At 37.4% G+C, this 27,953-nt stretch overlaps 2 protein-coding genes across 2 annotated transcripts in view; one reads left to right on the top strand and one right to left on the bottom strand.

Moving 5' to 3' along the window:
* The window catches only part of NF1 (neurofibromin 1), a 294,673-nt gene that overhangs the window by 233,109 nt on the left and 33,611 nt on the right, over nt 1–27,953 (top strand). The window contains 11 exon segments of the mRNA XM_033184286.1: nt 10,185–10,617; nt 11,805–12,145; nt 14,597–14,799; nt 19,046–19,239; nt 20,521–20,661; nt 20,823–21,102; nt 21,554–21,768; nt 22,002–22,063; nt 22,215–22,329; nt 22,886–22,987; nt 24,683–24,823. Coding sequence (XP_033040177.1) covers nt 10,185–10,617; nt 11,805–12,145; nt 14,597–14,799; nt 19,046–19,239; nt 20,521–20,661; nt 20,823–21,102; nt 21,554–21,768; nt 22,002–22,063; nt 22,215–22,329; nt 22,886–22,987; nt 24,683–24,823 — 2,227 coding nt within the window.
* On the bottom strand, nt 1,748–5,976 carry EVI2A (ecotropic viral integration site 2A). Its single transcript, XM_033184289.1, has 2 exons — nt 5,591–5,976; nt 1,748–3,106 (listed from the first exon to the last, which is right to left on the bottom strand). Exon 2 carries the CDS (start codon nt 3,095–3,097, stop codon nt 2,387–2,389), a length of 711 nt encoding a protein of 236 aa, XP_033040180.1. The 5' UTR covers nt 3,098–3,106; nt 5,591–5,976; the 3' UTR covers nt 1,748–2,386.

The raw sequence follows: 27,953 nt of genomic DNA, 5'->3' as shown, positions 1-27,953 counted from the left end.
TTTTAGAGACAGGGTATTGCTGTGTTGCCCAGGCTGGTCTCGAACTCCTGACCTCAAGCAATCCTCCTGCCTCAGCCTCTGGAGCAGCTGGGACTACAGGCACATGCTACTATGCTGGCTGGCTGACTTACTTATTTATTATAAAGATGAGGCTCTTACTTTGTTGTGCAGGCTGGCCTTGAACTCCTGGCCTCAGGTGATCCTCCCACCTTGGCCTCTGAAATGTTAGGATTATAGGTGTAAGCCACTGTGCCTGACCTGATTCACTATTTTTAAATCTCTGAATTAAGCTGGTGAACTGTAATACCCAGGGATAGGGAGTGTGTTTTTGTTCAAAACTGAATGTCTTTTAAATTTTGAACTCAAAGGTATCTTATCTACGATTTTTAAATACCTGTCATTTGGAAAGGAACCACTTCTGTTTGTTCAGTAACTATCATTGGATAGTATCATTCTGAGAGTGTATGTTTAGTAGCCAAGATAGTAAGTGGTGAATTTTAAATACTCTTTTAAATATCCCTGTGGTAGAAGCTGTCTGGTGAGAAAATGTTTGACTAGTATGTTGAATATGAAAGTAATTTCCTAGTTTTATAATGATGCTAATTTCTTTTAATTTTCTCTGACAAGTATTTATTTATGACCCTTGATTCAAGGAGTGCTTTGTGTTATTACTGGATGTGTTGGTGCACAATCTCAAATTTTCAATTTTTGCACAGAATGGGAAGTCTGTCCAGTTTCATTTCTAATCTGGGTCATTTTTCCGCTCAAAAGATAACCTGATTTCAGTCACCATAACTGGCATGAATATTCTTATGCTTTCCTTTTTACTTTGTTGACACTTAACTTTGTCTGGAATAATATTTTTATGATTTCTTGTTTAGAGAATAGATTTGGTTTTTACAAACTGCTAATAAATTGATAATAAAAATGATGCTTTATTTTTTTCCTTTCATTTTAATAATACCTAGACGTTTGAATTTGATGACCAAGAGCAGTTATCACCTTGAGAGTTACGTAAAAATTACCAATGCCTAGAGTTCACCCCATTCCAGTTGCATCAGAAGGAAGACATGGGGATTAGGCATTGGTGTTTTTAAAAAACTTTTCAGGTGATTCTGACATGCAGCCAGGGTAAGAATCACTAGCTTAGAACTAAGGGAGAGTAAGGTTGTAGTCATACTTGGGAAAAAATGTATAAAAAATATTTTTTAAAATGGTTAGTATATTGGCCAAAATAAATGCCCAATAAGGGATGAGTTTTTGAAATGCGGCCTGATCTTAGCCCTGTGTTAATTTCAGTAGATATTTGGAAAGTCTGTCAAACCAATTTTTGTAATATATTTAATTGAAGATGGGGGGGGTCTCAACTTAAATGTAAGTCATTATTTTACTTGTAGCCAGTTTATTGAAAGGTTAAATAATAACCTGAAGTATCCAGTTTTCCAAATTTGAACATACACACACACACACACACACACACACACACACGCACCCCCCAAATCAATCATTAGGCTACTTGGCATCCTTGAAGTCCAAATATTAATCAACCCTTGAGTACTTGCTGTTAATGTTCCAGTAAGTAGTATTTATAGAAAAGATGAATATTATTAATCTTAAACAGTAAAAAATACTTTGCATTTACACTTAGCCTATTGGTGTAGCTATAAATCTTATTTATTTTAGTCGTGCTCTGTTTCTTACTGATCTTTACAACGTGTTCTCTAAAGTAATAAAGTGAATGGAAATATACATAGTCACAAGTTTATTCTGAGTTTTAATTTATTATACAAAATTAAAGGTTTTAATTTAATATTAATAGTAGAAAAACACTTTCTCACGTGTGCCATATGAAAGATAAAAGCATCTAGGCTAAAATTAGCTGTGTTGATTGATAAGCTGGTATGGATTCTGCCACATCCAGCAAAGAAGGTACCATTAAATTGCACAGTTTAGCTCTATCTTTGCATTAGGAATTTGACTTCCATTTGATGTTAAAGCATATATTTGGCTTTAAGGACACTAAAACTCTTCAAAGTTTAATTACATTCAGACAAAGGTCATCTAACCACTATTGCTACATAGGGAATATTTATTTAATTATCCCTTGCTATCTCTGTTAATCAGTTTCCTCAATTTATCCTTAAAACTTTCCTCAAATGCTTAGTTATTTTATTATTTGCTTTTTAAAATATTCAGTGTCAAAACGAAAGTACACAGTTTAAGTAATTAAGCAGGCATACTTCTCCCCGTCTCACCCACTGATTCTAAATTGCAAGATCTGCCTTGTCAAATTTTAGATCATCAGAACAACACTTTGGGATTAAATACCAACTGACTTCATTTTTACTCCATAACCCTTCTCATTGCTACTTTGCATTTTTCTTCACTAACCCATCTGTTCGTTAGTAAGTTTTTCAGTTCCTTCTTCATCTTTTCTTTCTCTTGTAGCTGTGAGCAGTCCAGTAGATTGCATCACTAGGTTGGGTCCTGTGAGCTGTTTTGTTCTTTTCCAAGTGTCTGATTCAGCAGGCCATAGACCGCTTGCCAGAAAATCACCATTGCTTCTAGGCTGACGCTTGCCTGCTTGTTTTGATCGTCTGAGAGATGAGACTTTGTTTGCTAAAACCACAGTTGATAGAAATAGAAAGGTACAGATAAGAAAAAGCACTGCAATTATAATTAAGCAAATTAGCATAGCCATGTTGTTGTTGTTTTCCGCACAGACATCCTTTTTGAAAATTTCACCATGACTTTTGCTTGTGTTTTCAGTGCTCTGTACTGTTGAAGGACTGTTGCTGACGACAGAAGGTATATAAAGCTCCCCTTCAGATTTAGAAGTTAAAGATACGATGTGAGATGTTTCAGGCATGTTTGTAGAATTACCTTTATAATCTGCTTTAGGAGTTATAGGGTTTGTGTTAATGTTTTCATTTTGGTTTCTGCCTGTCTCATTTTGAATAACTGAATCCCAGGAAGTAGTGCTGTTAGCCCACAGATGGGTATAGTTTGCTTTTGTTCCAGGAGACAAAGAAAAAACTGTTGTCATCAGAAAGGCAAGATGTAGGTAATGTCTTGTGTGTTCCATGTCCGTGGGCATACTGGTAATCTGTTGGGATAGCAATATAATTTGTTAGTTTGTAAAAGAATAATGGATCCTAGTTTTGGTAACTGTAGTTAAAAGTAGTGTTGAGATGTTACGGGTAAACTACAAGTTTATGCCTAATATTCACTACCCTGAATTCATTCTCAACTGAATTTCTTCCCTGTTCAGCTATGTGTGAAGAAGCATTTTACTTCCTATTACACTTTTAGATGCTAGAAGTTAGCATTACAAATAAATATTAATCATTTTAAGTGGAATATCGTGACTTTATATGGTTTTCTCCCTTTGAAGCATGTTAGACTTCTGCTTTGAGTCAGTCAGTTCTGCTTTTACTTTTCTGATTCCTTCTTTAAAAAAAAAAAAATTAAGGATCATTCTTGCAGAAACTACCCACCCTCTAACCTGTCACCAATCTTTACGGAAGAAATGTGACCTTGACCTTCTTGCTTCATGTATGAAATAAAAATGCAAATTTTTTTTTGGTGGGAAGAGGGGAAGTTTGGTAGCAACCAAAAGAAACTGAACTTCTAATAGGAATTCAAGGTGTTCTTTTTCCTTCTTGGGTGTTCATCTTGAAGCTTAGAATAAAGCTGGTACTTAGAAATACATTTGTAAGTATATTTGTGAACACAGTTTTACTGTGGTGGTTGTCTCTTTTCATTTCTATTTCCCCGGACTGACTGTCTTTCTGAAGGCAAAGGCATACTGGTTTTTCTCAACCTAAAAATCTGAAAAAAAGCAGCAGATTTCCTCTGAATAGACTTAAAAGTTCAACAGAAGTTGTTGGGTTTTCTTTTAAAGCATCATTTATACTTAGCATTTTTTCTGATTTTGACATAATTGTAAAAAAAAAAAAAAGAAAAGAAAATGTGTAATAAAATAGAAATAGAGCATCAGGATCTTGATTTGGGATGAAGTGGCAGATTCTAAGCATCTCAACATATAATTGAAAAAGTTGAATTTCCACTCTGGCCCTGAGCTTGTTGGAAACCAGAACAAAAAGGAGACAAGTTATATTTTAAGTTTTTATTATCTACCATATAATTGATTTATATGGAAATGGCATATCTTAGAATTTAACAGTTTCATGTACCGCTAACCCAGCAGGAAAGATTTACAGTCATTATTGAGGTATCTTATAATAATATACCTGTTTGTCTTGAGCTACTTTTGAAAGGAGTATTTTATTGTTAGCATTTATTTGAATGAACTAAAAGCAAAACTATATTGTTCTCCTGAGATTTACTAAATGAAATTGCCTGGTTAAGAACCCTATGTGTGCTATAGAAATTCTTCTCAAATGTACATAGGAGTCCTTTTAAAAAAAAAAAAAAGAAAGAAAGAAATAAGCAGATTCTTACCTAGCTAGTATAGGTAGGGCCTGAAAATCTTTGTTTCCAAACCAACTCCTAAGCAACATGGATGCCACTGCTAGTCAGGCTTTTGAATATCAAGGTTTTATAAGAAATGATTGTTATATGTCATTGGCTAACATTTGTATACTATTAAAATAAAGAAATTGAAAATAAGAAATGTGATATGTTGAGTTATACAAACAAAAGTAGCATGTAATAAACAATGCTAACTGGAGACTATATTTCATATTAATAGTAGGGAGGAAAACTCTATTATTAAATAGTCTAGGATTAAGATTACTTTTTAGATTATGACTTTTAGTAGACAGTTAAAGGCACAAGTCACTGGCTTTTGTATAATAGTGTTCATCTTTAATTTTTAAGTTTAGTGACATAAATCTTTGGATATTTCATGATTATTTCACAAAAAGAAATACTTGAAATTGGATTAGCAAGTAATTTCCTTCTTTTTATACTAGACTGGACTTCTGTATTAGATGCTATAATGATTTAAAGTGGATTATTCTTGTCACATTAGTTCATTAACAGTGTAGTATACATCATAGTATTGGTACACATTTTAACAGTGCTTACCACGGGACAGATAATAGGCCTGCTGTTGATTGTCTTCAGCCAGATGTACTGCAATGCCCAAATAAACAAACTGTCTGACAAAATGAGACTTTCTCTTGCCCTTACAAATGCCTGAGAATTGAGGACTGTTTTTACACCAGTTTATGCCTTGGAGGCCAGGTTGTGTTATCCAAATTTTCTTACCTCTGATCATTTTTGGTAGAATTTATTTTCAGTAGAATTTGTAATGTCCAAGCATTAGTGAAGAGAAATTTATTTTTTAACTTTTGAAAAATAACAAAACATTTGCGGTTTACTTGTGGAATCCAAACTTAAATCCTTCCTAATCCTAATTTAAAACTCCATGGTGATGGTAAATTTTTTCATTTCTAACTTAAAATTTATGTGATAGGACAGAAAAAAAAGTATACATTTTCGGTGACGATTCTAGTTTGTTAGTGAGATTCTTATTCATTTTGATAGCATTTCCTCGAACACTAATCTGTCAAAAGTTAGAAGTGAAAAGACATAAGAAAAGCCGTATATATATATGACCTACCTTACAAAATGCTTGGTCAAAATCTGATTATAACGTGATTTTGATAAACCACTTCTTTTCTTGTCTTCTTATTCAAAGCAGAATAGACTTGGAGAATATGAGCCTTAAAGTAAATCTGCAGTAAAAAAAGGATATGTGCAGCTAGTTTTCCACTTTTAAAACCAAACCACAGATGACACATTTCCTTTCCACTGCAACTAAAGCACATGTCACGGGGGGAAAAAAAAAAAAGAAAAAACTCCAACTCGTCTAGTTGGCCACTGGCATGACAGGAGGCTTTGTAGAACAAATCCCCGCCTCCAGAACAGGGAGGGTTTTCCACTTAATGCCGTTTGACAGTATGCTCATTCTATAGGCCTGCTACATGCTTTAGTGTCATTCGAAAGAGGTTTTGAAATGGTATCTTCCATTTCAAATCTTCTCTAAAAGATGTATTTGAAATCTACAGACTGATTTGAAAATGTGAGTTTGGAGTCCATGGGATACTGGTCAGATAACATACAATTGTGGAACTGCATCAATTATTTGAGAAAATATCTAGTAAGCTTAGATTATATGGGACAGAAAATGCTTTTGTGTGGTGTAGTGTGTGTATACACACACACACACACACACAACTGTCAAACATCCTGTCATCACCTCAAGTTTAACATGTCTGAAACAGACTTTAAGAACTGGGTATGGGCTGGACACGGTGGCTCATGCCTGCAATCCCAGCACTTTGGGAGGGTGAGGCAGGCAGATCACTTGAGGCCAGGAGTTCAAGACCAGCCTGGCTGACATAGAGAAAACCTGTCTCTACTAAAAATACAAAAATTAGTTGGGCCGGGTGGCGTGCACCTGTAGTCCTAGCTACTTGGGAGGCTGAGATGGGAGAATTGCTTGAACCCGGGAGGTGGAGGCTGCAGAGATCATGAGATCTCGGTTGCATGAGCTGAGATCATGCCATTGCATTCCAACCTGGGTGACAGAGTAAGACTCTGTCTCAAAAAAACAAAACAAAACAAAACAAAAAAAACTGGGTATGGCAGCACCTATCTGTAATCCCAGCAACTAGGGAGGCTGAGGTAGGAGGATCACTGGAGCCCAGGAGTTCAAATCCAGCCTGGGTAACATAGCAAGACTCCATCTCTTAAAAATTAATTAAGTTAATAAAATAAAAAGAACTTTATTTTTTCTTTAAAAGAGACTGCCTGTCACAGTCTTCTTGTTTCTGTTCATGATAGCAACATTCTAATATCAGAGGCTTAGTATACAACACACCATTTTAATTCAAGTCCTCTCAGTCCTGATCAGACTTTGAATCATGTTGGTCCTTCCTTCATATTCTTGGATCAGTTTCTTTTTCCCTGTCTTTACTGTCTACAGTAGTATTTTAGATCCTTATCAGGTCATACCTAGACTACAGTACCTTTTCGGTAGCCCTGACTCCTTCATATATCTTTTGTACATCACTGTCTTTGGTCATATCACCCGTTTCTTTAAGGGAAAATAAAACCGGTTGAACATTCCCTAATACTTACAGTAATGATTCAGAAATGTTTGTGTACTTAAACATCAGATGAGAGGATTGTTTAAAAACAATAAAAGCAGGACATGGTGGCTCACACCTGTAATCTCAGCACTTTGGGAGGCTGAGGCGAGAGGATTACTTGAGCCACAGAAGTTCGAGACCAGCCTGGGCAGCATGGCAAAATCCTGTCTCTACAAAAAAGAAAAAAAAAAAAAACCACTAGCTGGTCATGGGTGGTGCTTATCTGTATTCCCAGCTACTCAGGAGGCTGAGGTGGGAGGATCACCTGAGCCTGGGAAGGTCAAGGCTACAGTGAGCCGTGACCATGCCACTGCAGTCCAGCCTGAGTTAAGAAAAAAAAAAAAAAAAAAACAACCATGATAAAAATTTCCAGGCCCCGCTACATAGATTCATATTTAGTAGGTCCAGGTTGGGACCAGAAAACTGCGTTTTTATCAAGCATCACAGGTGATTCTGATGCCAGTAGTCCACAGAACATATGCTGAGAAATGATGAGCCCCTAGGAGAAAACCTAAGCCCTTTGGTTTTGAGCAGTTGTGGTCTCTTCACAATTTGACTATTCTGTATTTTCCCAGCTTTCTCTCTCAAAACTTCCCTACCTGAATCCTCCATTCTGGCTAGACTAGCTGTCTCTTCAACACATCTAGTTACCGGTGTCTTTTCCTTTTTGTCTTTCTCCATAAGGCGTGCCCAATCCTCTTGCTGAGTTCTGCATTCCTCTTTACCCGATTCAGCCACTGTATCTTCTATATAGCTTTCACTGACTGCCCAGTTTGTGTTGATCTCTCTCTCTCTCTCTTGTCTTAATAACAGTATTTTCTCTGCAGTTCTTTGACAAGTGATTACATTCTACCTCACATCGTTTATCTTGAAATATTTGACTTGTTTTAAAATCATTTGACTTGTCATATTTTTATCTTATTTTCTCCCAACAAGATTAAAAACTCTGAGGTGGAGTTTTTTATTGATACATGATAATTTGTACATATTAGTGGGGTATGTGTGATTTGTTTTGTTTTGTTTTGTTTTTGCTTTTTTTTTTGTTGGAGTCTCCCTCTATCGCCCAAGTTGGAGTACAGTGGCGCAATCTCAGCTCACTGCAAACTCTGCTTCCTGGGTTCAAGCAATTCTCCTGCCTCAGCCTCCCAAGTAGCTGGGACTACAGGCATGTGCCACCACGCCCAGCTAATTTTTGTATTTTTAGTAGAGACGGGGTTTCGCCATGTTGGCCAGGCTAGTCTTGACCTCCTGACCTCAGGTGATCTGCCTGTCTTGGCCTCCCAAAATGCTGGGATTACAGGTGTGAGCCACCATGCCCTGCCTGTATGTGTGATATTTTGATACATGCATATAATGTGTAATGATTAAATCAGGGTGATTAGGATATCCATTGCCTCAAAGAAAATAAATTGTTTCGTCTAGCTGTTTTGAAATATACAACGTTACTATTAACTAGTCACCTTACTATGAATAGTAGAACTTGTTCCTTCTATCTAATTATCATAATACATATATATATATATATATATTTTTTTTTTTTTTTTTTTTTTAAGACAGTCTCACTGTTGCCCAGGCTGAAGTGCAGTGGTACAGTCTCAACTCACTGCAGCCTCTGCCTCCCAGGTCCAAGTGCTTCTTGTGCCTCAGCCTCCCAAGTAGCTGGGATTACAGACATGCACGACCATTCCTGGCTAATTTTTGTATTTTTAGTAGAGACAGGGTTTTGCCATGTTGGCCAGGCTGGCCTTATGTAACCCACCGGCCTCAGCCTCCCAGAGTGCTGGGAATACAGGCGTGAGCCACTGTGCCAAGCCCTAATTATATTTTTATATCCATTAATCAACCTCTGAGGTAAAGATATTTATTTATTTATTTATTTATTTTTGAGGCGGAGTCTTGCTCTGTCGCCCCCGCTGGAGTGCAGTGGCCGGATCTCAGCTCACCGCAAGCTCCGCCTCCCGGGTTCCCGCCATTCTCCTGCCTCAGCCTGCCAAGTAGCTGGGACTACAGGCGCCCGCCACCTCGCCCGGCTAGTTTTTTGTATTTTTAGTAGAGACGGGGTTTCACTGTGTTCGCCAGGATGGTCTCGATCTCCTGACCTTGTGATCCGCCCGTCTCAGCTTCCCCAAGTGCTGGGATTACAGGCTTGAGCCACCACGCCCGGCCAAGATATTTGTTTTAACTTACTTAGTAGTATTATCACCAGAATCATCACATACAGAAAACTTTGGGCCTAAGTTAATATAGATTCTTTTGATTTGAAACTTTGGTACCATTACTTCAGGGCTTTTTCATGGTCCTCACTGTGGCCGCTCACATTTATTAGTATTATTTTGGTTTTAAGCAACATATGACCTAATATGGCTTAATCAACACACGGTATTTATTGGCTTATATAACTAAAGTAGTCCTGGGATAAATTTGACCCCAGGAGAGGCTTTATCTAAGACACAAATGATATGGCCAAGGCTCCAGTTTGTCTCTTTATTTCTCAGCTCTTTCTCTTCAGTCTTTTGAGAAGCTCTTCTTTTATATCCCAAAATATGAGCTAGCAACTCCTAGGGCTATGTATTCCCTTGTTTATAAACACCAGGAAAGAAATATCTCAGATCCCAACAATTCAAGCTAAAGTACCTGAACTGGGCCTCTTTGGCCCTGGTTGTCCTGGTTTGAATCATGTGTTCATTGCTGAATCAGTCTGTGATCAAGGTGGAATAAATGGATTGGCTAAAACCGTCTCACTCCAGAGCTCCAGATGGGTCATTCCTACCAGACTGTTTGCCTAAGGAGTTTGGTGGGCCTGCAGACAGCCTACTAATTCCCACTGTTTTCTTCCCTTCTTGACTAATGAGCAAATTTTTTATTGTTGTTGCTCAAAATTTTTGAATTGGAGATTTGTCTCTTTTCTTAGCCTTATTAAAAAATGAATCTAGACTTTGAAGAATTGTTTTATATTATTCTCTCTAGAAAATGAATCATAAAATAAAATCGATGAGTGGCATCTGTATATTTATTTAAAGCACTGTTAATAATCTTTGTCTTTTTTGTCATTTTCCGTAGGTTCAAAACTGGTCAAATCAATGGTGATTTGCTGATATACCATGTCTTACTGACTTTAAAGCCATATTATGCAAAGCCATATGAAATTGTAGTGGACCTTACCCATACCGGGCCTAGCAATCGCTTTAAAACAGACTTTCTTTCTAAGTGGTTTGTTGTTTTTCCTGGCTTTGCTTATGACAACGTCTCCGCAGTCTATATCTATAACTGTAACTCCTGGGTCAGGGAGTACACCAAGTATCATGAGCGGCTGCTAACTGGCCTCAAAGGTAGCAAAAGGCTTGTTTTCATAGACTGTCCTGGGAAACTGGCTGAGCACATAGAGCACGAACAACAGAAACTACCTGCTGCCACTTTGGCTTTAGAAGAGGACCTGAAGGTATTCCACAATGCTCTCAAGCTAGCTCACAAAGATACCAAAGTTTCTATTAAAGTAAGTTTTAGTCTGTGTTTTGTAAATGATTCATTGCTTTTCTTGACTGACTAGACTATATCCTGGCCTCCCTAGGTGTCCTACCCCCATAGTGGTGTATAAAATGTCACGTAAGGCCATTGTGGTGGCTCACGCCTGAATCCAAGCACTTTGGGATGTCAGGTGGGCGGATCGCCTAAGGTCAGGAGTTCAAGACCAGCCTGGCCAACACGGTGAAACCCCGTCTCTACTAAAATACAAACATTAGCTGGGCATGGTGGTGGGCACCTGTAATCTCAGCTACATGGGAGTCTGAGGCAGAAGAATCACTTGAACCCAGGAGGTGGAGGTTGCAGTGAGCCAAGATTGCACCACTGCATCCCAGCCTGGGCAACAAAGGGAGACTGTCTCAAAAAATAAAAGGTTATGTAAATCTAGATGTAGGAAGACCAACATTTGTGTCATCATGGAGGTCCTGTGGAGGATATGAAATGTATACATTTTGTTCTAGGTTAGGCTGGAAGTAGAAGAGTGTTTTGGAGAGGGCAGTTTGTTGTCATTCAAATCGTAGGAATGTGTGGAGAGTAGAAATTACCTAATGAGAGTTCTTCTGATTATTGCATGCTTTTTGCAAAGTGAGGAACATGAACCTTCAGGATAAAATCAGTACTTTTCTGTAAGATTCTTTTTTTTTTTTTTGGTATGGAATCTCACTCTGTCGCCTAGGCTGGAGTGCAGTGGCATGATCTTGGCTCACTGCAACCTCTGCCTCCCGGGTTCAAGTGATTCTCCTGCCTCAGTCTCCCCAGTAGCTGGGATTATAGGTGCCCACCGCCACGGCAGGCTAGTTTTTGTAGTTTTAGTAGAGACGAGGTTGTTGGCCAGGCTGGTCATGAACTCCTGACCTCAAGTGATCTGCCCACCTCAGCTTCCCAAAGTGCTGGGATTACAGGTATGAGCCACTGTGCCCGGCATTCTATAAGATTCTTGACCTTTTTAAAAAGAAAAAATAAAAATTTTGTAAATGTTTATTTCTTTTGAGAACATTTATCGTAACAATTACTGAACCATTTGAATATACAGTGGTGGGAACTCTTCCTTAAATGGCATAGTGTTTTGTTTGGTTGGTTGGTTTCTGGAGCCTTTTAGAATTTTATATAAAATAATTTAATTCTTCTCCACTTCACCCCCTCACCACCACTTTCCAGGTTGGTTCTACTGCTGTCCAAGTAACCTCAGCAGAGCGAACAAAAGTCCTAGGACAATCAGTCTTTTTAAATGACATCTATTATGCTTCGGAAATTGAAGAAATCTGCCTAGTAGATGAGAACCAGTTCACCTTAACCATTGCAAACCAGGGCACGCCACTCACCTTCATGCACCAGGAGTGTGAAGCCATTGTCCAGTCTATCATTCATATCCGGACCCGCTGGGAGCTGTCACAGCCCGACTCTATCCCCCAACACACCAAGATTCGGCCAAAAGATGTCCCTGGGACGCTGCTCAATATCGCATTACTTAATTTAGGCAGTTCTGACCCGAGTTTACGGTAGGTTTTTTAAAAATTCACTTCAGTTTTATTTGGGGTTTGTTGCTTTTAAAATGATACCATTTAATGAATTTTAAAACAGCCTCTACCTTAATATTGTAAATTGGAAGGTATGCAATGTTGGTTAACCGCTGTGACATCATCAAGTGGTGGGGTATTCACATGAACTGTGGAATTCCAAACAGGGTGATTCACACTAAACCAATATATGTCTTTTCTCCAGGAAACTTTCATGTAAAACAAAACGACATAGCAGATTTTTTCCCCCAAAGTATCCTAAATTAAGTTTTTCCTCCTCTAAGTCCTCTAATTTTTTTTTCCATTTTCAGAAGTATATCACGATTTAGTTTAAAAGTCAAGTCAGATTATCGTTTGACAAAAGAAGGCCTAATGCTCAATAACTTGGTAACAGTATTGCATACTTTCCACCTACATCACTCTTAACAAAATTCTCAAAATAAATCTTAAATACGTCATCTGAGCAGAGTGTAATTGGTTCCATTTAGGCTTAATAATTTGAATATGCATGTGGAAAGAGCATGGCTGTGGAGTGAGTAGATTTGGTTTGAACAGGTATGCCACTTTCTAGCTCTGTACTTTGAGCAAGATACTGAAGTTCTCAGAGATCTAGTTTCCTCATTTGTAAAATAAAGCTAATTGCCTTCCTCATATACCTACAAAAGCTTAAAAAATAGTATGTGTAGTAGTATAGTATAGCAACCTAGCAAATAGTTTATACTTAGTAAGTAGTATTTTCTTATCTTACCTTTTCCCTCCCTGCCAGCGTCTCCTTGCACCTCTCCTTACCAAGTTAGGATAATTTTTTGTCTCAAGTACCTTGAGACTTTGAAGATTTTTACAGATGTAAATTCTTCTGAATATTTTCCCTGAGGATAACATAGCCCAGGTTTTATAGTGGGCCTTTTAGGATTCCAAATTCTCCTTTACTTAAAAGGAAAAAGAAAAAAAAAATCAAGATTTATTTACTTGGACGGGCTTTAGAAATTGCAAGATTTTGTGTATGCTTTGCTTCCTTTATCTCATAGGTGTCTGTGACACCTATCCTGGGTTGAGGAAGTCCAATTCTTTATAAGTGTTGAAATACACAGGATAAAAGTTTTGTCAAAATTGTATAACTTAGAATTCCTGGGAATTAGTAAAAGATACAAGCTGAGCACCGTGGCACACACCTGTAGTCCCAGCTACTCAGGAGGCTGAGGTGGGAGGACAATTTGAGCTCAGGAGTTCAAGGCTGCAGTGTGCTATAATCATGTCTGTGAATAACCAGTGCACACCAGCCTGGGGAACATAGTGAGACTCTGACTAAAATTTTTTTAAAAACGAAAAAAGATATATAAACTTAGAAACAATAACACTAATATTCACATTTTAGGAACATGGAGCTGTAAGCCTGCCTTTAATTTCTAATTCAAAGACCTTCATTGAAAAATACAAACAACCTTTTAACAGTTATTAGCCTGGGTAAACCTGTATTCTCTAGTGACCTAAAGCAATCTCTTACAACTTCTGCTTTTTGCTGAAGCATGTCATCCCAGAGAAAAAGCCTTTAGGCGACTTAAATTCTAGTGGCTTTGTTCTCCTATATGGTTGTTGCATAAATATAGCAGCATGATAAACATTCAGAGGTAAGGAAAACCTGACGTTTACTGAGCAAACTATTTCCTTTACTGGACAGGGGAGAAAATTAAAATTTTTAAATTGAGTCTGAGTCTTTTAGGCTGTCTCCTAAATTGCTTAAATATATTTTCAGTTATTGTAAGTGATGTTTGGTCTTAATGAAAACTGGATATTACAGTTTTTTTTCGATATTGGTGGTTGTATATGATGTAATGAGGTCATAGAGGGAAAAATGGGAGGACTTAATTACAAGTTAATTTTGTTTTTAACCGTCAGTTTGTAGGGTAACTTTTAGGACACCCAGAAAGAAGTTCAGCAGACCTGATTAAAGATTTTCACATTCTAATTTGATGAAGGGAAGGGCCATCTGATACCTGTCCTTACGCTCCCCATTATAACTGGATCTAGTGGGAAAGGGAACCAGAATTTGAGTTTTGGCTTTACTAAAAATGTATTGTGTGCCTTATTCTGACTTAATTTCTGTTGATCCACCTTAGGACCATAAGTCCTTTCATATTTTATGTCCCAGTGAGATTTATTTTAGGAAAGCCTGCACCCCGCCTCTGTGTCGTAGGAGCCTCACAGTGCTCTTGTGGTTATATCAAGTGTCTCCCTTTTTATAAAATCCCTAAATGATTAAGGGGTATTTTGGTTTTACTGTGGAATTATAACATCTTATTTCTAATTGATCATAAAACTTAAAAATAGTTGATCATACTTTGTAATAGAATCACAAATTGTATGTTATGAAAAAATTTTGGAACTATAAGGAAAAATATGTTTTAAAACAACTTCATTTGTGTTTTCTTCTAGGTCAGCTGCCTATAATCTTCTGTGTGCCTTAACTTGTACCTTTAATTTAAAAATCGAGGGCCAGTTACTAGAGACATCAGGTTTATGTATCCCTGCCAACAACACCCTCTTTATTGTCTCTATTAGTAAGACACTGGCAGCCAATGAGCCACACCTCACGTTAGAATTTTTGGAAGAATGTATTTCTGGATTTAGCAAATCTAGTAAGTAATGGTAATTTTCTTTAATACTAACAATTATTCTAAGAGAATTCAAAGAAAACCCTTTCATTTCAGAATTTGCCGGTGAAGCCTTTCACTTATATTTTTACTTTTTTTCCTCTTCTGATTTTATATCTGTGGTACCCTGTAACTGAAGGAACTTTTTGGTAGGCCACATTGAGAAATCCACCGAAATTCTGACAATAAAAGCAAAGTGGCAAGAGTTTGGTACTTTACATACCTCTGGACCACTACTTTTCTTCACTGTTACAGTTTAAGTAGCTTCAGCATTTCTCTTCTTTGCAGAAAAGTTCACATAAGTATCCATGTTGCCTCCTTAAATTTAGAGGACTAATCATTTTCTCTTTTCTTCAGGTTGACTTTGAACAATGATTTTATTGTACATGTACAGTTCATGGAGAGCAAGCACAGTGGCACATAATACAGGGCCCAGAGTCAGTTCTGACTTGGTATTAACTAAGTCTCATAAATTTAACATCCACTCTTTATATTTGTCCATCTTTATATCCAGTCGCTTTATAAATGTTGATCTTCTCCCAGCATATTTCCTGACCTTTTCTTCCCTTTCCTTTCCCAGTAATACGTAAAACTTTTTTTTCTGCATTCAAACATATTTCTTGATTTTTCTATATTAGATAATGAAAAGCTTCAGCAATTCACTAAGACTCTTTTTCAGGTAAGAGATGTAGGAATATAACCCTAACAAAAAAAATGTGTAGGACAGACAAAACAAGGAAAGTATAAACTTTAGTGATAAATATTAATATGAGAAAAGATTTGAGTGAATGTAAAGGCATATTGTGTTCCCGCATGAACAGTTCTTCCCAGATTATTACAAATTTAATGTAACTTCATCAAAATAACCATGGGATTTGAGGATTGAGAATGGAGATAGAACTTAAATGATTCTAAATTCTACATAAAAGTGCAAAAATAGCTAAGAAAATATTGAAAGGAGACTTGAGACTTGATAGTACAGATGTCTGAACACTTTATAGCAGTACAGTAATTAAAACATACATGTGCAAGAATCAGCCATCAGATGAGTTTAAGAGAAACAGATTGATAAAGAAGCATCACAAACTGATGTGGGAGAGATTAAGTCATTTAAGAAATGAAGTTGGGAAATGACTTAAATTAGGTCTTCATCTTCACCGTACACCACAGGTACCAAGTGTGTTCTGCCTGTATTTAAGAGTTGAGTAGGACTGTGTGTGGTGGCTCATGCCTGTAATCCCAGCACTTTGGGAGGTTGAGGCAAGAGGATTGTGCCTGGAGGATTGCTTGAGCCCCAGAGGTCAGGGCTATAGTGAGCTATCATTGTACCACTGCACTCCAGCCTGGATGATAGAGTGAGAGCCTGTCTCTATTTAAAAAAAAATAAAAATAAAAATAAAATTTTAAAAGTTGTATATAAAAGCTTGGAACCATTTTAAAAAGAAGAGGAACAAGTGAATATTTAATTGCTTTCTAGATGAGTAAGATGAGTAAGGACATATGAAGTAAAAAAGGGATAGAATAGAAACAAAGGAAATAGCGAACAGATTTGACTACATAAAACTTCAAAACATATCTACTAAAAAAATAAACACAAGTGAAGATAATTAAAAACTAGGAAATACACTTGGAGCAAATACGATAAATGATTAATATCCTCAATCGGCCGGGCACAGTGGCTCATGCCTGTAATCCCAGCACTTTGGGAGGCCGAGGTGGATGGATCACAAGGTCAGGAGTTCGAGGCCAGCCTGGCCAATATGGTGAAATCCCCTCTCTACTAAAAATACAAAAATTAGCCGGGCTTGGTAATGCATGCCTATAGTCCCAGCTACTCAGGAGGCTGAGGCAGGAGAATCGCCTGAACCCAGGAGGCGGAGGTTGCGGTGAGCCGAGATCACTCCGCTGCACTCCAGCCTGGGCAACAGAGGGAGACTCTGCCTCAAAATGAATGAATGAATGAATGAAATCCTTAATCATGAAGAGTGCTTACAGATTAATAAAAAGTGGATTAACAGTAACATACAAATCATGTTTTTAAGAAAGAATATTTGTACAAAAAAAGAAAAAAGCCAGGCACCATGGCGCATGCCAATAATCCCACCTACTCAGAAGGATCACTAAGCCCAGGAGTTTGAGACCAGTCTGCACAACATAGTGAGACCCCCATCTCAAAAAAAAAAATGTATTTATATTTTAAGAAATTCACTAATAAAAGCAAATTGAAAGAATAGTGAGATAATATATTTAGTTATCAGCTTGGCAAAGATTTTTTTTTTTAAGATCTATTCCTGGTGGTCTGTGGAATTGTGAGTAGGGGCAATTTTTCTAGAAAGGCATTTGGAAGTGGATAACAAGACCTTAAGACTATTCATACCTTTTGTCCTCATAATTCTGCTTTTTAGCGTTTATCCTAAATAATGTTAAGATGTTTATTATAGCATTATTTTTACGTAGATTTTTTTTTTTTTTTTTTTTTTTTTTTTTTTTTTGAGACGGAGTCTAGCTCTGTCGCCCAGGCTGGAGTGCAGTGGCGCGATCTCCGCTCACTGCAAGCTCCGCCTCCCGGGTTTACGCCATTCTCCTGCCTCAGCCTCCCCAGTAGCTGGGACTACAGGCACCAGCCACCTCGCCCGGCTAGTTTTTTGTATTTTTTAGTAGAGACGGGTTTCACCGTGTAGACCAGGATGGTCTCGATCTCCTGACCTCGTGATCCACCCGTCTCGGCCTCCCAAAGTGCTGGGATTACAGGCTTGAGCCACCGCGCCCGGCCTTATTTTTACGTAGATTTTTTAATTGAGGGTATATCTTATCAGTAAAGTGCAAGATCTTAAGTCAACAGCTTGATGAACTTTTACATGCAAATACATCATGAAAGTATCTCCAGATCAAGACAGAACATTTCTAGCATCCAGAGGGATATACTCAGTACCCTCCCTTCAGCAAGAGTAAACACTATTATGACCTCTATTGCATAGATTTATTTTGCCTACTTTAGAACTTCATATGATATTATTTATAATAGCAAAAAAATGAACAGGCCAAAAGTCAAAGAATAAGGAACTGATTAAATTATTGGTTCTCCATCTGATGCAATAATATGAAGCCATTAAAAAATGGCTTTGTTACAGAATTTCAGTTTGGAAGATGAAAAGGTTCTGGAGATGGATGGTGGTGATGGCTGCACAATGATTTGAATGTACTCAATGCCACTGAACTGTGCCCTTAAAAATGGGTAAAGCCACGGAACTGTACATTTAAAAATAGTTAAAATGGTAAATTTTATGTTGTATACATTTTACAATTTTAAAAATTCTTTGAGACTTTAGGTAAAGTGTATAAATTTTTGTACAATTTTTGTCTTATAAATGTGAAGCTTTTTCAAGTAAGTTTAAAAAAAGTTCGCAGAATTTGTAATGTTGAATAAACAATCTCAGTACAGGTCAGGCGCAGTGGCTCACTCCTGTAATCCCAGCACTTTGGGAGGCTAAGGTGGGCGGATCACGAGGTCAGGAGATCGAGACTAATCCTGGCTAACATGGTGACACCCCTGTCTCTACTAAAAATACGAAAACAAAAAATTAGCTGGGCGTGGTGGCAGGCGCCTGTAGTCCCAGCTACTCGGGAGGCTGAGGCAGGAGAATGGCGTGAACCCGGGAGGCGGAGATTGCAGTGAGCCCAGACTCTGTCTCAAAAAAAAAATAATAATCTAAGTGTAATCAGTGAAAAGAATATTCAGAGCATAGTGCATGTATAACATAATCCCAGTTTTTATGGGGGAGTGGGAGTGAATTATACTTATGTACACACGCATAAATGTACATTAACTCTACATAAATTTGAAAGCCTGAGGAGAGATGAGATGATACACCAATGTTAATACAGTTTTCATTTTTGTGGTGATGCTTTCCTTTTACCAAACTTTCTGTGATTACCACATTTTCCTTTTATAATGAGAATAAAACAACTTTTTAAGAAGAAAGGACTAAAATGGAGGAAAATAAGACAAAACTTTTCAAAAATTGGCTTACTGGCTTTTAAAATTACTTTCTTCAAGGACTGTTCTTTCTTCACCTCTACAAAAATATATTTGCCAAGTCTCTTTTCTCCAGGCCTGATTCTAGGTAATGGTCTTTACCTTTTACCGTTTTTTCCCTGAATTCTTAATATTAAATAATTGTTGATGTGATTTTCATTGACCATCACATGCTAATAGTGTATTTTTTTCCAGGTATTGAATTGAAACACCTTTGTTTGGAATACATGACTCCATGGCTGTCAAATCTAGTTCGTTTTTGCAAGCATAATGATGATGCCAAACGACAAAGAGTTACTGCTATTCTTGACAAGCTGATAACAATGACCATCAATGAAAAACAGATGTACCCATCTATTCAAGCAAAAATATGGGGAAGCCTTGGGCAGGTATTGAGTTTGCTCAAATATTTATCTAGTATCTCCTTTATGCAGGTATTTATCTGGTGCCCATGTTGGGCAAAGCACTGCCCCAGATACTAGGGATAGAGTTGTAGAAAGCACAATTTCCTCCTTCAGAAAGCATGTAGACACTCACCCAGCTCTTCATCTGATTCAAAATTGTAAATGTCTAGTGCATATCTCAGAGCCAGAGAAAAGCTAGTGATTTGCACAGTCTCCTTCTTGGCATAATTATAGACTGTGTGTGCAAATAACTAGCTTATATATATATTATATAGAATTGTAGAAATCTGATGACATTTCTAGTAAATAGTGCTTTATTCTAGTGCTCTACATTCCAAAGGTGTCAGTAGATGTTTCTTCTTATTGATGCTATTTGGGACATCTGCTTTCATTTATAGTTCTACATAAGAATGCCAGTATTAAAATAGGATATAATGTAAATTTTATTTTTATCTGACAAGAATTAGGCATATCATTTCTTCAGAGTAATCTATTAAGGAAATAATGTCCTCACTCAAACACTGCTGCTGCTCTTCCAAATAATTTGAAATAACCTTAGAGCCAGTGTTACAGCCCTAGAAAACATCTTGGTACTTGATGTCATTTCCTATATTTTATTTTTTTTGAAACTGGGTCTCACTCTGTTGCCCAGGCTGGAGTGCAGTAGTGCAGTTTCGGCTCATTGCAACCTCTGCTTCCCAGGCTCAAGTGACTCTTCCACCTCATCCTCCCAAGTAGCTGGGCCTACAGGTGCACACCAACACACCTGGCTAATTTTTGTTTGTTTTTTTTTGTTTGTTTGTTTGTTTTTGTAGAGATGGGTTTTTGCCATGTTGCCCGGGCTGGCCTTGAACTTCTGGCCTCAAGCAGTCCACCTGCCTCAGCCTCCCCAAGTGCTGAGATTACAAGCGTGAGCCACTGCACCCAGCTCTGTATTTTCAAATAACTATTTTATATTGATCCTACATTACTGTCTTAGAAAAGCACAGAGATACTTTGCAAGTGACTGAAGGTAGTATTGATAGAGTTTTAAAATTTTTGAATGCTAATCTCTTAATCTCTGAAGGAATCAAATAAATATACTCATCCTTTCCTGGATATTTTATAATAAATTGTATTTACTGACAGGTCTGTAAATAAAATCTAGTATTTTTGAGGCCTCAGGTAAAATAGAATTTTCATATTGATTAGGCTGTTCCAATGAATATTTTTAAATTAAAAATTGGTAGAGTGATTAAAAACATGTTATTTTCCTTCTTCAACTAGATTACAGATCTGCTTGATGTTGTACTAGATAGTTTCATCAAAACCAGTGCAACAGGTGGCTTGGGATCAATAAAAGCCGAGGTGATGGCAGATACTGCTGTAGCTTTGGCTTCTGGAAATGTGAAATTGGTTTCAAGCAAGGTAATCACTTTTCTTTTGCCCTCTGTACTATAGTATATCTGTTTTATCATCAGGAGGTTTTTTGTTTTGTAATTACTTTTAAATTAAACTGAACTTTTTTGTGCTAAAACTTTTAGTCCCATGTGTTTTTTTTTTAAAAAAAAAATCCTGCTTCTTTACAGGTTATTGGAAGGATGTGCAAAATAATTGACAAGACATGCTTATCTCCAACTCCTACTTTAGAACAACATCTTATGTGGGATGATATTGCTATTTTAGCACGCTATATGCTGATGCTGTCCTTCAACAATTCCCTTGATGTGGCAGCTCATCTTCCCTACCTCTTCCACGTTGTTACTTTCTTAGTAGCCACAGGTCCGCTCTCCCTTAGAGCTTCCACACATGGACTGGTCATTAATATCATTCACTCTCTGTGTACTTGTTCACAGCTTCATTTTAGTGGTAAGTTCTCGGAAAGGAATTTGTGTTTACCAGTTCCTTTCTCCATTTTACTTCACCTGATCAATATGGATTATCTTATTTATGTTGGTGCCCTAACACCAAGTTGCTAATTTAAGCCTGTGGTAATGATACGCAATATTACCAAAAAGAAAATAAATTACTTCCATTCCATATCAAGCTATAGTAAAGCATACTTGTCATGTAGACCCTTGTAGTTATCCCATAAGCAGAATACTCAGTGCCAGTTGACCGTGTTCCATTACCAGCACTAATTTGTAGATAAATGAAGCAAGAAGTGTTAATACAATGTATCTAGAGGTTTGATTTAGGGAGCATGATTATGTAATTTTTATATGGTATTCAGATTTTCTAAATTCAAAATGAAGCATGGAACATTAGAAATTAAAAAGTAATATTTTCTGTCTTTACTTGTTCCTTTATTCTCTTACAGAAGAGACCAAGCAAGTCTTGAGACTCAGTCTGACAGAATTCTCATTACCCAAATTTTACTTGCTGTTTGGCATTAGCAAAGTCAAGTCAGCTGCTGTCATTGCCTTCCGTTCCAGTTACCGGGACAGGTCATTCTCTCCTGGCTCCTATGAGAGAGAGACTTTTGCTTTGACATCCTTGGAAACAGTCACAGAAGCTTTGTTGGAGATCATGGAGGTAGAGAAGGCAAAATGATAAGAAACTAAGTTAAAATCCTTTTTAAGAAATATGTAAATATTATATAGAAGAAATACTGGTTTATTGTGCTATTTTGCACTTAATGCTTAAATAAAACACTTGATGGACTGTGTTATTGGTAACAGATAGGTCACTTAATGACATCACAATAAACATTTAACAGTTCTAAAAACATTTATGTACATATGTATTCAGAGTATCCCCTTTTTTAGGCATGCATGAGAGATATTCCAACGTGCAAGTGGCTGGACCAGTGGACAGAACTAGCTCAAAGGTATGTCCCAAATTAAATATAAGTTGTAAAAATATATGTATTGTTGAAAATATAGCTGTTACTCTATGATCAATATTATAATTTATAATTTATTATTTAGTATATATAAACACAAAGGTTTTTATAAGTTCTGTGGATCTTTTAATTGCAGATTTGCATTCCAATATAATCCATCCCTGCAACCAAGAGCTCTTGTTGTCTTTGGGTGTATTAGCAAACGAGTGTCTCATGGGCAGATAAAGCAGATTATCCGTATTCTTAGCAAGGTACCTGTTCCGCCCCCACTTCTCCCAAATATTTATGGTTCTCAAGTTGTAAAGCATATCTTTCATTTTTCTAAAAGACATTTAAATTTGAGGTCAATAAAATATATGTTGCTTATTAAGCCTTTAAAATGTATTTTGATTATTTATTGTAATTATTTGAAGTCTTCTCTAAAGAAGCTGTCTTTATTTGTAAACTCTGATTACTTCAATAAGGAAGATGTCTTTAAAATAAAATATGTTGCCTCTTTTGCTAAGCAGGTACACTTAGTCTTTTACCAGTTTTCAAAGTATTTAATTATATGGTAAGACTATAGCCTTGTATAAAATTATTTAATTTGTAATTACTATCATAATGTCTGACTTTTATAATGTAGAAATATCAAAACATAAGAAAACAAATGTACATTAAGCTAGCTACGAAGATCACCATAGCATTAGAAATCATTCTAGCATTTATTAAATAAGTAAATGTTCCTGAATTCATTTTGAGATTCAGTTTAGGAGTTAATGTTTTATTTCAGTGAAAGTAAAATAAAAAATTCTGTTTTCCTAAAAGGCACTTGAGAGTTGCTTAAAAGGACCTGATACTTACAACAGTCAAGTTCTGATAGAAGCTACAGTAATAGCATTAACCAAATTACAGCCACTTCTTAATAAGGTAATTACTGTACAGAAAATGAGCACATTCATTTTGGGTATCAGTGTTGAATGTTACTTTCTTTCAAAGAGTTTAGAAAATAAGATGAGAATATGTTATAAAGAAAAAGCTATAGTTAAAGTAGAACCTCTTAGTTGTTTGAAGTAGTTATATTAGAAGAAGAGTAAGTATTGCTAGTATGTTCTCAAGTGCTTATAAGTTTTTTGTCTCATCAGTGCTAAAGGAAAGATAGGTATATATTCTTAATTATTTTATCTTATAAGTACTGATTATCTGCTATTGCCAAGGACTGTTTTAGGTGCTAAAGATAGAATACTAACAAAGCCCATAAAACTCACTGCTTTCATGGAGCCTACTTTCTGGGGTGGGTGTGGAGGTTGGGGAGTGAGTGGATAATAAAGTAAACCAAATACATAGTATGTTAGTGATTATTACTATGGAGAAATTAGAACTGAGAGAAGTATACTTGATCATCATAAGAGTTTGGGTGCCAAATGAAGATGATATTTAAAAGGAGTAAAATGATGTGGCCACTGTTTTAGGATGGTCTGAGCTTAACCCATTTTTATATTTAATATATCTGGACATCATGTTTTCGTATTAATAAAATGAAAAATCTTAGATTAGATAATGGCATGGTGTTACCCTCCAGTTCTAAAGTAGTTTAATTCTGTGATTTGAGTACAAAGGTATGCCAGACTTGGGAGAGATAACAGAGAAATAAATACCTGTTATATTCCTGGTTTGTCTACAAACATCCTAATTTTGTATTATACAAAATGGTTCTCTGGTCCCCATCTTATAAGTGAAAATGAGCTCAGAAGGGCTAAATAACTTGCCCAAGGTCACATACCTAATAAAAGAACCATGATTCTAATGCGATACTATTTGACTCTAAAGTCCATGTATTTTCCCTAATATCACAGTGCTAAATAAAGATCGCCAACAATACATGCTTTTAATTCAGAGCAGCAAGAGATTACCATACTGGTTAAGAGTGACAAGAAGTTGAAAAGACAAGAGTTTAAACTAAATTAAAGGGAAACATAGGAGTTAATGTAGGTAGAGAGAAGGGGAGAGAGCTGCACAAGAATGCCGGGACAATGGAGGGAAGGTAGGTAGAACATTCTAGTTGTAATGGAGAAACTTTTCAAAGGAATCAAGAGAGGGAAAGTTGTGAGGACTGGATAGACCTCATCTCATATTCAGCATTGTTCAGAAAAGAGTTTGGAAATGTACAGTTTTTAAGCAGACAAGTCATGTGATGAAAGCAGGACTTAGATCCTGGTGATAGTGTGCACAGTGGATTGGAGTAGGGAGAAACTGAGGTAAAAAGAATCCACCTTTATAATAAAGAAGGTTGGCATGTGGTAATGTCATTAGCAATAAGAAAGAAATGACAGATACAAAAGAGGCTACTCTAGAAGAATCGACAAACCTTGGTGACTGGATTTAGAAGTCAAAGAACAGGAAGAAGTCAAAGGAGGTGCTAAGTAATGTTCTCAGTCCAGCTAACGGTGTCTTTAGTTATACATATGGAAAGGTGAAGAGCTTACCTGTATCTTTATCTTCCCCAAAAGAGAAAAACATGGGTAATTTAGGAAGATAAGCTGCTTTATTTTTTACTGCAGTGTGTTTTGAAAGAGACTACGTCATGATTCATCTTACTAGCCTCAAACATGTCTCCTTTGCCAGGACTCACCTCTGCACAAAGCCCTGTTTTGGGTAGCTGTGGCTGTGCTGCAGCTTGATGAAGTCAACTTGTATTCAGCAGGCACCGCACTTCTTGAACAAAACCTGCATACTTTAGATAGTCTCCGTATATTCAATGACAAGGTAAGCAAGCTTTCCCTTGAGGTTCCTAGATTACTCAAATTTAGAATACTCTTCCATCTTTTATTGTTGCTATTCTTTTAAAATCACAAGAAGGCCATAACTTAAATATGAATTTCTTTTTTTTTTTTTGAGACGGAGTCTCACTCTGTCACCCAGGCTGGAGTGCAGTGGCCAGATCTCAGCTCATTGCAAGCTCCGCCTCCCGGGTTCACGCCATTCTCCTGCCTCAGCCTCCCGAGTAGCTGGGACTACAGGCGCCGCCACCTCGCCCGGCTAGTTTTTTGTATTTTTAGTAGAGACGGGGTTTCACCGTGTTAGCCAGGATGGTCTCGATCTCCTGACCTTGTGATCCGCCCGTCTCGGCCTCCCAAAGTGCTGGGATTACAGGCTTGAGCCACCGCGCCCGGCCTTAAATATGAATTTCTATAATGTAACTTATTGTGAGTATATTTCCTTACCAGCTCATAAAGAACTATGTAAACTCGAATGCATATTTTTTTATATAAAAATAGCAAAAAAAAAAAAACAAAAAAAAGTACTGGCCTAATACTAGTAGAATTCCAGAATAAGGATAAATAATACATGATTATCCTTACAGAATGAGGATAAATAATACATGGTAATAATATTAATAGCTACCATGCCAGGCTGTATGCTAAGCACTATTATTATTATTTTTTTTTTTTTTTTTTTTTGAGACGGAGTCTCGCTCTGTCGCCCAGGCTGGAGTGCAGTGGCCGGATCTCAGCTCACTGCAAGCTCCACCTCCTGGGTTTACGCCATTCTCCTGCCTCAGCCTCCCAAGTAGCTGGGACTACAGGCGCCCGCCACCTCGCCCGCTAGTTTTTTGTATTTTTAGTAGAGACGGGGTTTCACCGTGTTAGCCAGGATGGTCTCGATCTCCTGACCTCGTGATCCGCCCGTCTCGGCCTCCCAAAGTGCTGGGATTACAGGCTTGAGCCACCGCGCCCGGCCCAGCACTATTATTTTTAATTTTCATAACCTTAAGGTAAAGGTTAGCATTCTCTGCCACCTATTTCACAAGTGAAGAAATAAAAGTAATCTTATTTTTACTTAATAATGCCACTTAATGAAAAATAGGTATAATTCATAGTAGATAAGGAAACTGGAGAGTCTAAAGGAAACTTTTGGGTACTTAATTTTATTAGTTTTTTCCTTCTGTCTAATCTTACTTTAAAATATACCATTAGTGGCCAGCAATTATGGCTCACACCTGTAATCCCAGCACTTTGAGAGGCCAAGACAGGTGGATCAGTTGAGCTCAGGAGTTAGAGACCAGCCTGGGCAACATGGCAAAACCCCATCTCTACAAAAAAGGCAAAAATTAGCTGGGCATGGTAGCATGCATCTGTAATCCCAGCTACTTGAGAGGTGAGGTAGGAGGATTGCTTGAGTCTGGGACGCAGAGCTTGCAATGAGCTGAGATCACACCACTGCACTCCAGCTTGGGCAACAGAGCGCGACCCTGTCTCCAAAAAAAAATGTGTGTATACATATATTATACACACACATATATATGTAATGTATATGCATACATATATAAAGTGTGTGTGTGTGTATATATATATATATAAAATATATATATAAAATCCAACTCCAATTAAGGTTAATAAATGTTAGGAGGGGTGCTAATGGTGTATGTGTGTGTATGCGTGTGTGTGTGCACTTGTGTGTGTGTGTGTGTATATATGAACATGGGCAAGTTTGTTGCGGGATCTGGCCAGCAGCCTGCAGTACAACGGGGCTCGCTTTTTGTTCCCAGGCAGATTGGCAGGTCGAGAAATAATAGACACACACAAGATAGTGAAAGCTGGGTCCAGGGGGGTCAGCCGCCTTCTGGTCTTGTGATGCTGTCAATGCACTGGATGTACCAGCATTTGTTACTAAGTTTAGTGAGAGTGGGGGTAGGTTAGTGAGGGATTTAGGGTCATTTGATTATGAGGTGAGATGGTCACATGGGGTGAAAGTAATTCTTTAACATAGTATCTATATACAGAAGTACAGTATACAGAGATAAGAATTTATAATACAGTATGTGCATCAGTAATTTCTAACAGAGCCTTAAAACAGAAGCACAGTCTCTCCATAACCTCTGATTAGTAAGATATTAATCAGCAGTAACAGTTGCAGCAAAAGCTGGTTACAAACAATCCATAGAAACAGGATGTGAAGCTAGACAACCTGTTAGACCAGAAATTCTCAGAAGGGAGTATGCCTTAACCCTAAAGAGGCCTAGAAGAGCTGTGGCAAGATGAGGGCATTTATAGCCCTATCTTATCCATATGAACAGGCACCCCTCATGCGTCCGTTTATAGGCTCTCCACAAGGGTTGCATTTCGTTCCCAGAGCTATGAACATCTGCTTTTCTGGGATAGGAATCTTGGTGATGTGAAACCTCCCTGACTGACTGCACATCTGTTAATAGGCTCTCTGCAGGGGGAAAGCACATCACATGCTGTTGGCTCATTCTGGCAGTCCATCCTGGCATTGTCTTTACACAATCCTGCATGCAATTTTGTATTTACAATAATCAGGAGCATTTCCTCTTTGATTCTGTAGCAATAGTTTCAGGGGTCTCCCTACACAAGTTACTTCTTAGTTCCTTTCTAATTTGTTAAATGGAGATTTGATTGGGGTTGGATTTTAGTTCATAGAGAATAGAGGAGAGAATAAAATAGTATGAAATTATGTACCTTTTGTCTTTGGATAAAAATGGGAAGTGTCTAGGAGAAAAGAGGGGAATGTTTTTAAAAGAATGTGTATATACAATGAGATTCGCCTGAAGTGAAATTAACTGAACTGTGAGTAGAAAGAACAGGATTATGGTTTTAAGTGTAAAGATACTTGGTCTAAACATTGTTAGTTCAGACTACCAGATGTAGTGTGAACCTGGAACAGCTATGGGTCTGAGATATATGGACACAAAATTTTAGGGGTAGGAGGTCTTATGGAGTTTATTAATCAGACCTCCATTTTGCAAATTAGAAAGGAACTAAGAAGTTAAGTCACTTGCTCATGTTTGTACATCTGTTTTGGGACTAGAACCCCTCTTTCCTAATTCTCATTGCCCTTTTTCTAGAACTATTTTGGGACAATGGTGGTCAGTGAT

This window comes from Trachypithecus francoisi, unplaced genomic scaffold (genome assembly GCF_009764315.1).
Source record: "Trachypithecus francoisi isolate TF-2019V2 unplaced genomic scaffold, Tfra_2.0 Lachesis_group20, whole genome shotgun sequence".
Lineage (NCBI taxonomy): Eukaryota > Metazoa > Chordata > Mammalia > Primates > Cercopithecidae > Trachypithecus > Trachypithecus francoisi.
This window is presented reverse-complemented; position numbering and strand designations above follow the sequence as displayed.

Bases quoted from the DNA above. Each gene is read 5' to 3' on its own strand.
- EVI2A (XM_033184289.1), bottom strand. From the start codon at position 3,097: ATGCCCACGGACATGGAACACACAAGACATTACCTACATCTTGCCTTT.